Source organism: Canis lupus, chromosome 7 (assembly GCF_003254725.2).
Source record: "Canis lupus dingo isolate Sandy chromosome 7, ASM325472v2, whole genome shotgun sequence".
Classification (NCBI taxonomy): domain Eukaryota; kingdom Metazoa; phylum Chordata; class Mammalia; order Carnivora; family Canidae; genus Canis; species Canis lupus.
In genome coordinates, this window is record NC_064249.1 from 15,989,883 (window position 1) to 16,002,445 (window position 12,563).

The window sequence follows — 12,563 nt, forward strand, 5'->3', positions numbered from 1 at the left end:
TACTGGTCATGTAGTTCATTGTTGACATTACACATTAGAATAATTATGCAATGCCAGTTACATCTTAGTTTTATGCATCACAGGAAGAATTGTATTGTTTTTCAAAGTATACCAAGTGATACTGTTACTTGTATTTAGAATAAATAGCCTTGAAATGGAATTGTTGTTCTTCTAGTAAATACTGGTCAGTGCACAATTTTCCATGAACCTCTGATCCCTGAATAAAACTTTTGACCTAGGGCTGAACATTTTGACTTTTTCCCAAGTTTTGTCTTTGATAAAATCTGAGACCAAGATCCCATTCTCTTTTCTAAGTTATTTTGCAGTGTAAAAATTAATTTTAATTAGAATTTAAAATTAATCTACACAATTCTTGAATTAAGGTTATATTTAGTCAAAGAATGAAGGTAAGTAAAGCTTCACCCATGCATCAAGTTCATTTTCATAGAGATATTTATATGTTTTTAACATTTTAGGTTTTCAATAAATTTTTACATCGCTTATTTGAGATATAGCACAGTACAGTAGAGATTACAAAGGCTTTGGATTAACTAGAACTGGACTCCTATCTTAAAGCTGCTCTAGGGCCCATGAATGATCTTGGGCAGGTTATATTTTACATTAGTATCCTTTTCAAAATCTTCTCTATGTCCCCCCCCCCCCCTTTTTTTTTTGTAAGATTTTATTTATTCATGAAAGACAGAAAGAGAGGCAGAGACACGGGCAGAGGGAGAAGCAGGGTCCATACAGGGAGCCTGATGCGGGACTTGATCCTTGGGACTCGAGGATCACGCCCTGGGCCAAAGGCAGGCGCTAAACCACTGAGCCACCCAGGGATCCCCTCTATTTATGTGCTTTAGATCACCTGCTGTTGATCATCTGATGACTCCTATCTATTTAGGGTCTCAACTCTGTATCCAGCTGAGACTTCCTTTCTGGGCATCAGATCATACTAACAACTGTTTGCTGTTTGACATACATTGCTGCTTAGGTATCCTACAGAAATAAAGAACTCAGCACTTTACCAGACTGAAGAAAACCACCTAATTCACCCTGTGCCCTATCCTATACTCTCTTCCCTGTTCAAGTGTTTGTTTAAGTCTCAGGAGTTTCAGCTACTTAATTGTCAAAACCTTATAAATTGCCACATGTAGTTCTCCCAAAACACCTTCCAGTTGTACTTTTGTAAGCCCAACTACCTCTTTTATTCAGGCTATCGTTAACTTGGATGTACAGTGATGCAGCAACCTCTTAACTGATCTTCCTGTTGGAAGTCCTCCTGCTGTCTACAATCCATTCTCCATACTACAGCCAGAATAAACATTCCCATTCAAATCTAATACCACTACCACCCACTCCCACCTTTAACCAGTGATTCCTAGAGCCTTGAGAGTAGAGGCTAAACTTCTCACCTCTTCTACTCTAGCCTCAGTCCTCCTTACCGACCATACTGAACTTCTAGCCTTGTCATTGGACCATGCTTTCTCTTGCCTTTTGCACGTGTTGTGAAATCTTGTACCACAGAATGTATAAATTCAATGCCTCGCTTAACCGGTACTAATTTCTCCACAAACTTCAACCACAAACGAGAAATCAAGATGATCAAGAATGACTGAGATGTCAAATTACATCCCCTAAAGGTTGAAAGAACCACTTCGAGACCTCTAATAATCTTTTAGTCTTTAACTAAAAACCTAAGCAAATGCCTATGCAGATTTCTAGAACCCTTCTCTTTGTGGCTGCCTCCTGTCTGTATTCTGCCCTATAAATTGTAGCTATCCTCCCTAAACCGGCCTTTGTCTCTTCTTTTCTGTGAGACTGTGTGTGCTTTGCTTGGTTCTTTCTTCCTCTGCCATGATCTACCAAAGTGCCTCCACACAGAAAGGCAGAGTGATCTTAGGACTCATTTGTTTCCCTTATTTTGGTGATTATACAGTTCTGCATTGCTTGTCTGATGCGTGAAAGCTGTTGATTCAGGTATATATACACATACATGCAGAGATACATATAATTGTGTGGAGATTGTTTTTAAAAAATAGATCATTTGGTTTTCTAGTTGTTTCCATGGGAGTGGAAAGGAAAATCAACTGTCAGACTGTCATAGCTGTAGGTGAAAGTCAAGTCCATTTTAATTGTCAGTCCATTATAACGTCATATCCAGAAGTAACTTCTTTGAAAAAATGATCAGACTCGTGGAGACTGCAACCAATGTGTTATGTTTCCTTTCTCAAGCATCCTTCTACAGTCTGCCTAGACCAAAGAGAATATTCAGTTTAAGGGATGTTGCAGCAGGTGCAAGGTGACTGGAAAGTGTTTCCAAAATGAGAGCTGATTGCACCCCTTTCCCATTCAGGAGATGGAAAGTAGCTAGACACAGGAGGAGAGAATTTGGAAAGAAGGAATATGTAGACCACCACACACATACATAAGGGTTTGGAAGTATAATGAGAGTTGGCACTGACCAAATTGAGTCTGCCCTTCTAGAAATTTAGGCAGGAATGAGAGAATAGACCTTTTCTGTCTGTGATGACATCTTTACTGTGTAGAAGCTGGAAGATTGTAGCAGTTATGACTCAGCAGCTTTCTTTGAGACTGAGGGTGATGTAGAAGGGAATTAAAAACTCCGTTGGGCCCAGAGCAAGGCCAAAAGGGTAACTGGGGGAATCTGTTGGAAGCCATGCCGAAGAGCTGTCAGTCAAGAAACTGTTGGCACTGTGTTAAGTAACAGCTACAATTTGATGGAATCTCCCATGTTACGGAGCTGCACATACAAAACCCTCTGGACATCACCTATGCCAAAGGAACAGACCAGGACAACATAAACAGTGGATCAGCTTAGGGTCAGCACAGACAGCTAGGAAGGACATCAGCTGTGGCAAAGCACCTGTTTTTTTTTTGTTTTTATTTTTAAAGAGCTTTATTTTTTAAGATTTTATTTATTTATTCATAGAGATAGAGAGGCAGAGACACAGGCAGAGGGAGAAGCAGGCTCTATGCAGGGAGTCTGACGTGGGACTCAATCCCGGGTCTCCGGGATCACGCCCTGGGCTGAAGGCGGCACTAAACCGCTGAGCCACCCGGGCTGCCCCAAAGCACCTATTTGAAAGCTAGTTTCCCTGCTTCTAATTCTAGAAGCAGAGTTGGATTGTAGGACAGTAAGGACACTAAAAATGGAATTCTGAATTGCACTGAAACTGACGGGTTTTGGTTTTGACTGAAAATAAGGTTTCTGAATTCCACTGGATTTCCCTGAAAGATTTGGCCGGGAGACAGGAAAATTATTAAAAGTGTGTTTGCGTGCCTTAGATATTAGTGGACTGTCCTACTAGGTATAATGTAAAAGCTGACTCCTGTGGGGAAAATTTACTATTGAATCTTTCAGAGCTAACTGAGGTTATCAGATTACTTCAGTAATAATTTAGCTTTTAGGAAAGAATCTCTTCCTGGGAACTAATTAGGGTGGCCAACTGGAACAAGTTGGTCACCCTAGAATTAATCTTAATGGGCGATCATTCAGGAATCTCCAGACTTTGAAACTGCGTATTTCCTTCAAACTAGAACTAAATTTTAAGTAGAGAGGCAATAAAGGAAATTGTCTACATAATCCAGTGTTTAACACTTCTCATTTTAGCTGGTAAACCTGTGTTTTTCCATGTTAACCTGTAAAATTGTAAAATAACTATATTTTTAATATTTTAGTAATTATTCAAATGATTGAAAATGTAAAGCTCTTTTTAAAATAATAGGATTTGTTTAACCTTCTAATCTAAATAAAATTAAATTTTTTTGGCATTAGTAATAGTTCTGAGCATTTCCAAAACAACCTAGTATTCTGACACCTATCAATGGCTTCAGAATTTTATTGGTAAGTAAAAGAAATGTACATCTTATGCAACCACAAAACCTGAAATCACCAAAGTATTTGTAGTGTTGTTCAGTATTAATACACTGAGTTATAAAGTTGCCTGAGTTTTCTGTCAGTGTTTTGTAGAAAAAACATTTTGGTTAAAGACAAATGTTTAAGGCTTTGACCAAACAATGAAGAATATGTGAAAGGAAGCTTTTTTTTTTTTTTTTTTTTTTTTTTTTAAGGAAGCTTAAATATTACCCAAATCAGTGGGCGTAAGCTTCTTTTTGGCTAAGAGGCTCCTTTGAGAATAAATTGAAAGCTGTGGACTGTCCACCAAAAGGCATGTACACAAAATTTACTTAAAATTTCAGTACTGGGGATCCCTGGGTGGCGCAGCGGTTTGGCGCCTGCCTTTGGCCCAGGGTGTGATCCTGGAGTTCTGGGATCAAGTCCTGCATTAGGCACCCTGCATGGAGCCTGCTTCTCCCTCTGCCTGTGTCTCTGCGCCTTTCTCTCTCTCTCATTGATAAGGTTTTTTTTTTTTTTTTTTTTTTTTTCAGTACTTCACAGACTCTTGAAACCTGTCTATATATAGATTTGTTTAAGAAACTTAGTTTGGTTTAGTCCCTGAAAGTATACAGTATATTTAGTTTTCTCATTTTTCACCTTAATAATTTAGAAAAATTAGACCCCTCTCAAATGCAATGCCTTTTGGTTGTAACTGTTCAGTCTAGAAGATAATACTTAGGCACTTCAGGTAGGTGTCTCACCAAGAATGGCAACTTGCTCCAATAATCAGAGCAGCTTTTCTGTGCCCTGTGCTGCCAGAGGAATGCCTTTCAGTTCTTTGATTTGTAGCCACCTGCTACTTTCACTGCTTTTACTTCATAAACTGAAAACATGCGCTATTATTGTGGGTCCCATTCTTCTCTTCAGTTGAAGCTCTTTCCTAGCTGCTGCTGGCAGAGTAACGGAACAAAGAAAGTCTCCATTCCCACTGCCAGTCTTATGAAAAAGCAAAAAAGGATTAAACTTCATCCCTTTTTGTTTACCATCAGAGTCCACTCTTCTAATCTTGATTTGTACAGTTTTCACCTTCCGAATTCTAATGTTTCCATTTCTAGCAACTGTGATGAGATGTCCTTAAAAATCCTGGATTGTAAATCTCATTTCAGTCTTTAGCATAGGCAGAGACCCCTTAGTATCACTTTAAAACTAGCAGTTATTACTTGGAATGCACATACAGAGTGGGATGTAATGTTCCTAAAACCCATTGCCAATACTCTAAGAATGAAAGGGAAGGACAGAATGGAAATCGGGAAACGCAAGCTATGCATGGATTAGTTAATCCTGGGAAACATTTTAAATCCCATTTGAGGAAAAGAATTTGGATTGGTCTTCCCTTGACCTAGAAAATTGGTTAAAATAAGTGGTAAGCAGAATAATGGCCCCTCACTGAAGATGTCCATATCCTAATCCCCAGAACCAGGGACTATGTACATATGTATCTTTCATGGCAAAAGGGACTTTGCAAGTGTGATTAAAGTTGAAGACCTTGAGATGAATTTATGGATTATCCAGGTGGGCTATATCTAACCGCCAAGTCCTTAAAAGAGTAGGTCAGAGCAATGAGACTGAAAAAGAGGCAGTAGAGGGACTCAATTGTTAATGCCTCAGAAGACAGAGGAAGGAAGCCATAACCCAGGAAATGTAGCTGGCCACTAGAAGCTGGGAGAGCAGTCCCTGCCTGACAACCATCAAGGAAACATCTCAATCCTACAACTGCAGAAAACAATCCTGCCAGCCACCCAAATGCACAGGAAAACAACAACTCCCCTGAAGTCTCCAGAAAGAAAATTCCTGTCAACAGCCTGATTTTAGCCCCGTGGAAGCCATGTCAAACTTCAGCCTACAGAATTGTGCGATAATAAATTGGTGTTACACCTTTAAAGTTGTGATAATTTGGTACACTGGAGGGGAAAGTAGAGATGGGAAGGTAAGGGAGGGAGAAAACATCAAATTTCTTAGAAAATCTAAAAAATGCTTTTTCATTCTCGAGAGAATAGGGAAAAAAACCTGCTCTGAAGAGGGCCTTGGAAAAGAGAAATCTGTTGGAAACAACGGTGGCAACAGATAAAAAGGCAAATGACTTGTGAGTGAGCAGTATGCACATGCAAAGCTCTTGCTCTTTCTGCTCCCTCTCAAAAGATCCTATCTTTGTCTATGGCCTCTTCCTGAAGCCAAAAACAGGGAGGTGGAGAAGACTGGAAAGGAAAATCCCCCCTCTTACAGTTCATTAAACTCATTATAGAAAGACTATTCTTGTTAAAGCCTCCATGACAATAAGTAAAATTATCTCATGTCACCCAGTTAACAAGACCTTGTATAAAAAATACATGAAAAGGCCATTGATGAAATTGAAAAACAACCATTCAACCCAGCCTCAACAGATTCTCTATGGCAATACGGAGTGACCTGTAACTTAGATAACATGACATGTTAGGTTGTGTTACCTGAGTTACATGTTGCTAAGCTACAGATCACATGAAGTAAAAGGCAAATTGAGGAAGGAAAATAAGTGAGCCTGAGTGCTTATTTCCTTTTGTGTGCTAAAATCAGTATGAGTTCTCTTTGTGAAAAAGACCATTGGTTTTATCTTAGAAAACAAACGGCCTATTTTAGAGGACCCACAGCAGTCCAATTAAAAGACTCAAAAAAAAAAATTCTTAGCAATTAGGCGAAGCCATGTAATTAGCTCATGGCGGGAGGGAGGCATGAAAGTTGGAATAATGTAACTTTGTAGGAAGGTCCTATCCCTTTTGCTTGGCTGGAATTTAAACATAATGGCTTGAGCAACAATTGCCATCTTCTTGGCCCATGTGGTGATTTTGAATGGGAAACCCTACAGTGGTAAAACAAGATAGAAAACATTTGAATTTCTAACATGGACAGCTACCTACACTAAATACAAACACGGAACATCTATTAACCCTATACTGATTACCTCTGGCCTTCTTGAATATGAGGAAGAAATCTGTTTCTATATTCTTTACCTCTCTTTGGATTTCCTTGTTTCCTACAGTTGAACCTAATTCTATATAAATACAGTGAGTGCTACAGTGCTTTCTTACCTAATTCCAGTTCCTAGCACAGATAAACGGGAATGAATCAGGAATTGGCTATAAATTTAATTTTTTCCTATTATCTGCATAGAACACCTAATGCTGCTTACTGGACTGAGTATCAAAAACAATGTTTAAAACCACATTTGAAAAAAAAATAAAACCACATTTGTTTTGGAATTAAATAGTGATGATGGTGGGGTCTATATAACTAAAAACAGTAAATACTGTTAAACTATATACTTTAAAAGGGTGAATTTTATAGTGTGTGAATTATATCTCAAAACTTATATTAAAAAGTTAAAATGAATCATCCAATGAAAGCTTTAGAATGCTTAATAGTTTTAATAGGGTTTGAATTTAATTAAAGCTACCATTTCTGTGGGATATGAGAATTATTTACTAAACAAATATCTGAAATATAAAACATAACATAAATCCAGATGCTTTAACTTGTGATTATTCTGATATCCCCCTTCAAGTTTGCTTCTATCTTATTGTTGTTCATCTCTAGGTTCAGATTCTGCATTACCCTGGAGAGCATACTGTCCTCTTTTTTATCCCCTGAAGCTGCCCCTTTGTTGAGGGCTTCTTCTGCTACGATAAAAAATTGTTCAGTTGGTTGAAGAATGCTTACACCATAGCCATTGTTGTTGTAAATATGATTATTAGTCATCTTCAATTTTGGTGCTGGAAGAACCTGTTAAATTATTCAAGGAAATTAGTTTTTCAGTAATTTCTATAAAAATAAGATATGAACTCTAGAATTCTTGGTTTTACACATTTCTTTAAAACAACTGCATCTCAAAAGTAATTTCAAATAATTATATGTAACCTACAGTTCTAGGGAAAAACTTCATTAACTACATTAAGTCTAGAGAGGAATCTAGAAAGGTAGAACTTACAGAAGTAGAAAGGAATTGGAAGGCACTTCACTTAAAAATTATTGCTATTATAATTGGTTATTTTAACTGGCTAGCTTATAATCTTTGAGAGTAAGACAAATATTTCTTAATATATTCATTATTTTTTTATTTGCCTTACTTCCCAAAACATAATATACAGATCCACCCAATGAAAAATCGAAAACATTTTTATAAAAGCAAAACTATTCACTAAGAATTTAAGTTGAAACTATTAAATTAGAAGGTTAAACTTGTTTTATAGCAGCCATCATTTAAACCATATTTTAATTATCTTTACTATTTTCCAAATCAATGATAACATTTAAACTAAACTTTGTCTAGAAATAATACTTTAGTATTTTTGTGATAATTCTAATTCTTATAACAACTGTATATATAACAACTGTATATGAGAATACCTTCATATTAACTCCACCTAAGGTGCTTTTTGAATTGTCACTGGTTCTGAGGTTATTACAATGATGAATTTCATTCCTTTCTAAAACAGCTATGCTCCCAGGATACAGTTCAACACCAGCACCCTGTAAATTAAAAGCAAATAAAACAATCTCAAAACACACATGTACCTCTCCAAAATTTTCTTTAGATACAAACATTGTAATTCTATATTAGTACTCACAAAACACTAAGTTACACAAAAATATAATTAGGTAATGATTTATTATAATGTTTAAAAATGTTGAAAACTAGTATTATCTGTGTTAGAAGATCATTGGGCCTAGAAGGAGTGTTAGGTCACATAGTTTCATTGAGTCACGTTGCTCTCCCACCCAAGTGAAATCTCCAGAAGGGGGCCAAAAATCTCCTTAAGCAATTCTTTCAAATAGTTATAAAAATGTATTTATATGTATTCTAAATCCCTTAATGCTGCTAACATCTACTTCCTCAATTTGGTGGAAATTCATTCTATAAAAGGATACTATTATTTTCATTCTTTAATCTTTCCATTCCCCACAGGGAGCCTGATACTGGGACTTGATCCCAGGACCCCAGGATCATGATCTGAGCCAAAGGCAAATGCTTGACCACAGAGCCACCCAGGCATCCCTCAATTTTCTAATCTTTTAATGCTCTGTGATTCTTATCTGAAGACTTGAACTCTTTTATTTTTAACTAATCTGTTAACAAGTTAACTGACTCATGATCTGTTTTGTAGCTGCCAATTCCTAGATTATAAAAAAATCACACTTAAAGCTAATGATTCTTTACTTTGGACTTAGTTCATTTTTCCTACATGTGCTATGATGCTCTGTACTTGTCCTTTACCAGATTCTAAGCTTGATTGTAACTCCATACAAAGATAAAGTAATTGTTGTCCTTTGCACATTAAGATCACTCATAGTTATCTACTATCGTGTAAAGCTGTTTTTATAAAATGAAATACCTGGGCACCAGTTATTTCACTGTCTGTAATTGTCAAAGCAGCCCCTGTAAGAACACACACTCCTGTTCCTTCACATTTTAATATACAGTTTTCGAGAGTCATGTGACCAGACTCCACTACCACAATACCATCAACTGTCCCTTGTTGTATCAAAGATAGATGCATTAGCTTCACATTATCAGCTTTAGACACCACAAAACTGTCATGAGACGGTTCAGAAGTAATCATAATTTCCTCTCTCTTTCCAACTCCTGATTCACAGAGACAAAAACAAATCAGTAATCCCAAAGTTTAAAGTCCTTCAGTCATGCAATAGTACTTGCTATTACTAATTGTCCTTTTCACATATTTTTAATAAGTAATATATGTAATTATCTACTTGTTAACTAATTAGATACTTTAATCTTTTGTCCATATTTTGATGCCATGATGGAAGAATCTGGGCTTATTGTCAATACAAATGTACCTATGTATTTATTCAACATACTCATTCCATAATATATTTTTCTCAATTTCCTATTACATAATCAGCAGTCATTTACAAAATGTCTAAGATATAAAAATTGTTTTAACCATAACCTGATTTCAAAATCATAGTAAATTACCATAACAAAAAAGATTGTCAGAGACTTGTGAATTAGAGGTTACAAGATTAATCATATCCACAATTTTGATCTAGAGTAGCCAAAGCAATCATCTAAATATAAAATCAACCTAAAAATAAGGATTGAATCTTCCAGAAAGCTATGAAATTTGAAAATGACAAGGATAGTCCTTATTACCTATGCAGTTCAGCAAATACTACTGGTTAGTTATCAAGATATAGTGAATTTTTGCTCAATTTTTGAATTGATGGGCAAAAAAGCCTAAGTTACCTGGTTCTTTTCTTTTGGCCTGACAGTGGGAATATCCTAACTGCAATGTCAAAAGGCAGGATTAAAATTACTAAAGAGGTTCAGAACCTAAAAGAAATTTAGTAAACTCTTCTATTTTAGCAAATTTGCGTGTGAATTGACCTGAGAAAATGTTTGAATACATTTTAATATAGCCTTACATTTGGGTTTTCTTACTACAGTGATAAGTGCAATAGAGATAGAAAAAGTAGTTTGGATAAAAATATAGATGGAGCAAATTAAAAATGTTACCAATAGGGTTTTTGCTTTTTTTTTTTCTGGTTTTGATCTTTTTAGAATCTGCTTATACTGCTACATTATCATGGGGAAGTAGTAATCTCATTGATTCACTCTGGTACATTATGTCCAAATAAGGTCACCTGTACAGATAGTATTCATGAACAGGTGAGAAAATCTTAATTTAAAAGGTATGTAGGAAAAAAAATAAAAAAAATAAAAGGTACGTAGAGATTTTTGTGTTAGGTAAATCATGTTTCTAATGCACATTTTTTCCCGTATACATTGCTATAAAAAGATTGCAAAGAATGCCCTGCTAACCCTTTATAATGATGTCATCAGTCAGTAAAGCAAGATTTACAGCTTGATATTCTCCTGGAAAAATAACTACTGTATCTCCACTATAACAACTATCCAAAGCCAAATCTAAATCATCATGCTGTTGGAGAAGTGTGTCTGAAGATAAGTCCTTTACCTGAAAAGAAGAAATAGTACATTTTTAACAATGAATTAAACTGAAACAGGTCATTTTAATCAGTTATCAGTAATGTGCTTTTCTCAAAGAATTACCTTGTGTATTACACTGTAATACACTGTAAATACTGCATGTATTTGTGTTCATTAAATGTTCCAAATATCTTCAGTCCATCAACTAAGGAAATGGTGATATGGGATTTTCTTTACAATCACTAATAATTTTACAGACACTAAAAATTTTTAATTTTAAAGACTGTGTGCCAGAAGGCAGAATTTGAACTTAGCATATTACCTCCCAAGCCTCACAATAGTTCTTTATCAGGTGAAGGACACTGAAACTCAGTGAGATGAAATGATTTGCCCAAGGACATAGAATTGGTGAGTGCTTAAGCAAATTTTTAGATCCAGATCTTTATGACACCAGGTCTCTTTCCAGTCTACTACTTTATTTTCTTTAACTCGAGCTAATCCTATAATTTTAGTAAATCAATACAACTTTATATATTAAATATTGTATAACTAAAAAGATACCAAGAGTCTGCACTGAGAATAGAAAAGAAGAGAGAGGTATGCCTGGGTGGCTCAGTGGTTGAGCTCCTGCCTTTGGCTCAGGGTGTGATACCAAGATCTGGGATGGAGTCCCACATCGGGCTCCTTGTGGAGAGCCTGCTTCTCCCTCTGCCTGGGTATGTCTCTGCCTCTCTCTCTCTCTCTCTGTCTCTCATGAATAAATAAATAAATAAAATCTTTAAAAAGGGGGGGGGGAGAAGAACTTCTTTATTAGGAAGAGTGAGGAACTTTCAAATTAAATTTGAAAACTAAAAATATATCCTGAGAAAATATCTACTATTTTGTTCAAATACAAATGGCATTATCATTCATATATCCTTTTTCTTATAAAAATGGTTATAAGAAAAACAAAAAAATGAAAAGATAACAAAAGTGGAAATCTGGACCTAAATATGTATTTATATAGATATTTCCTTTTAGTCTTTTTCCCATGCATATCTTTGTTGTAATACCAACATATCATACCATACATGAACATGCCTTTGAATCCTGACTTTAAAAAAAAAAAAAGTTTATTTTAGAGGGAGGGAGAGAGAATCTTAAGTAGACGCCGTACCGAGTGCAGAACCCAATGTGGGGCTAGATCTCACAACCCTGAGATCATGACCTAAGCTGAAACCAAGTCAGATGCTTAATCAACTGCACCATGAGGTACCCCTGAACCCTGACTCTTCATTACATCATATTTTCCCATGTCTTTAAATATTTTTCAAAGCCTAATTTTTAATGATTACATAAAATGTATTATATGGACATATCATAATATAATTGATTGCGTTACTCTTTAGATGCTTTACAGTTTTTCAATATGAAAATACTACACCAAATAAATCCTTATGCATATATCTAGTTATTTCTTTAGGATAAATTACTAGATGGGGAATTACTGTGTCAAAAGTATAAAAGACTAAGTTTCTTGGATACATATTGCTAAGTTGCCCTCCAGAAAATTTTAACCAATTAAAATTGGGCTTGAGAACTCATTTTGCTGCAAACTCATCAGTGTGGGGTATCTTTTGGTGTCCATCGAAAGATGAATGGATAAAGAAGATGTGGTTTATGTATACAATGGAATATTACTCAGCCATTAGAAATGACAAATAC

General features: G+C 35.8%; 1 protein-coding gene across 1 annotated transcript in view; it reads right to left on the reverse strand.

Annotated features, from left to right (window-relative positions):
• Nucleotides 1-7,297: 7,297 nt before the first annotated feature.
• The window catches only part of SHCBP1L (SHC binding and spindle associated 1 like), a 45,355-nt gene continuing 40,089 nt past the window's right edge, over nucleotides 7,298-12,563 (reverse strand). Inside the window, exons 7-10 of the mRNA XM_025430037.3 lie at nucleotides 10,734-10,887; nucleotides 9,283-9,533; nucleotides 8,297-8,419; nucleotides 7,298-7,672 (exon numbers count right to left, since the gene is read on the reverse strand). Of these exons, the coding sequence (XP_025285822.1) occupies nucleotides 7,421-7,672; nucleotides 8,297-8,419; nucleotides 9,283-9,533; nucleotides 10,734-10,887 (780 nt within the window). The 3' untranslated portion in view covers nucleotides 7,298-7,420. The remainder of the gene's footprint in view (nucleotides 7,673-8,296; nucleotides 8,420-9,282; nucleotides 9,534-10,733; nucleotides 10,888-12,563) is intronic.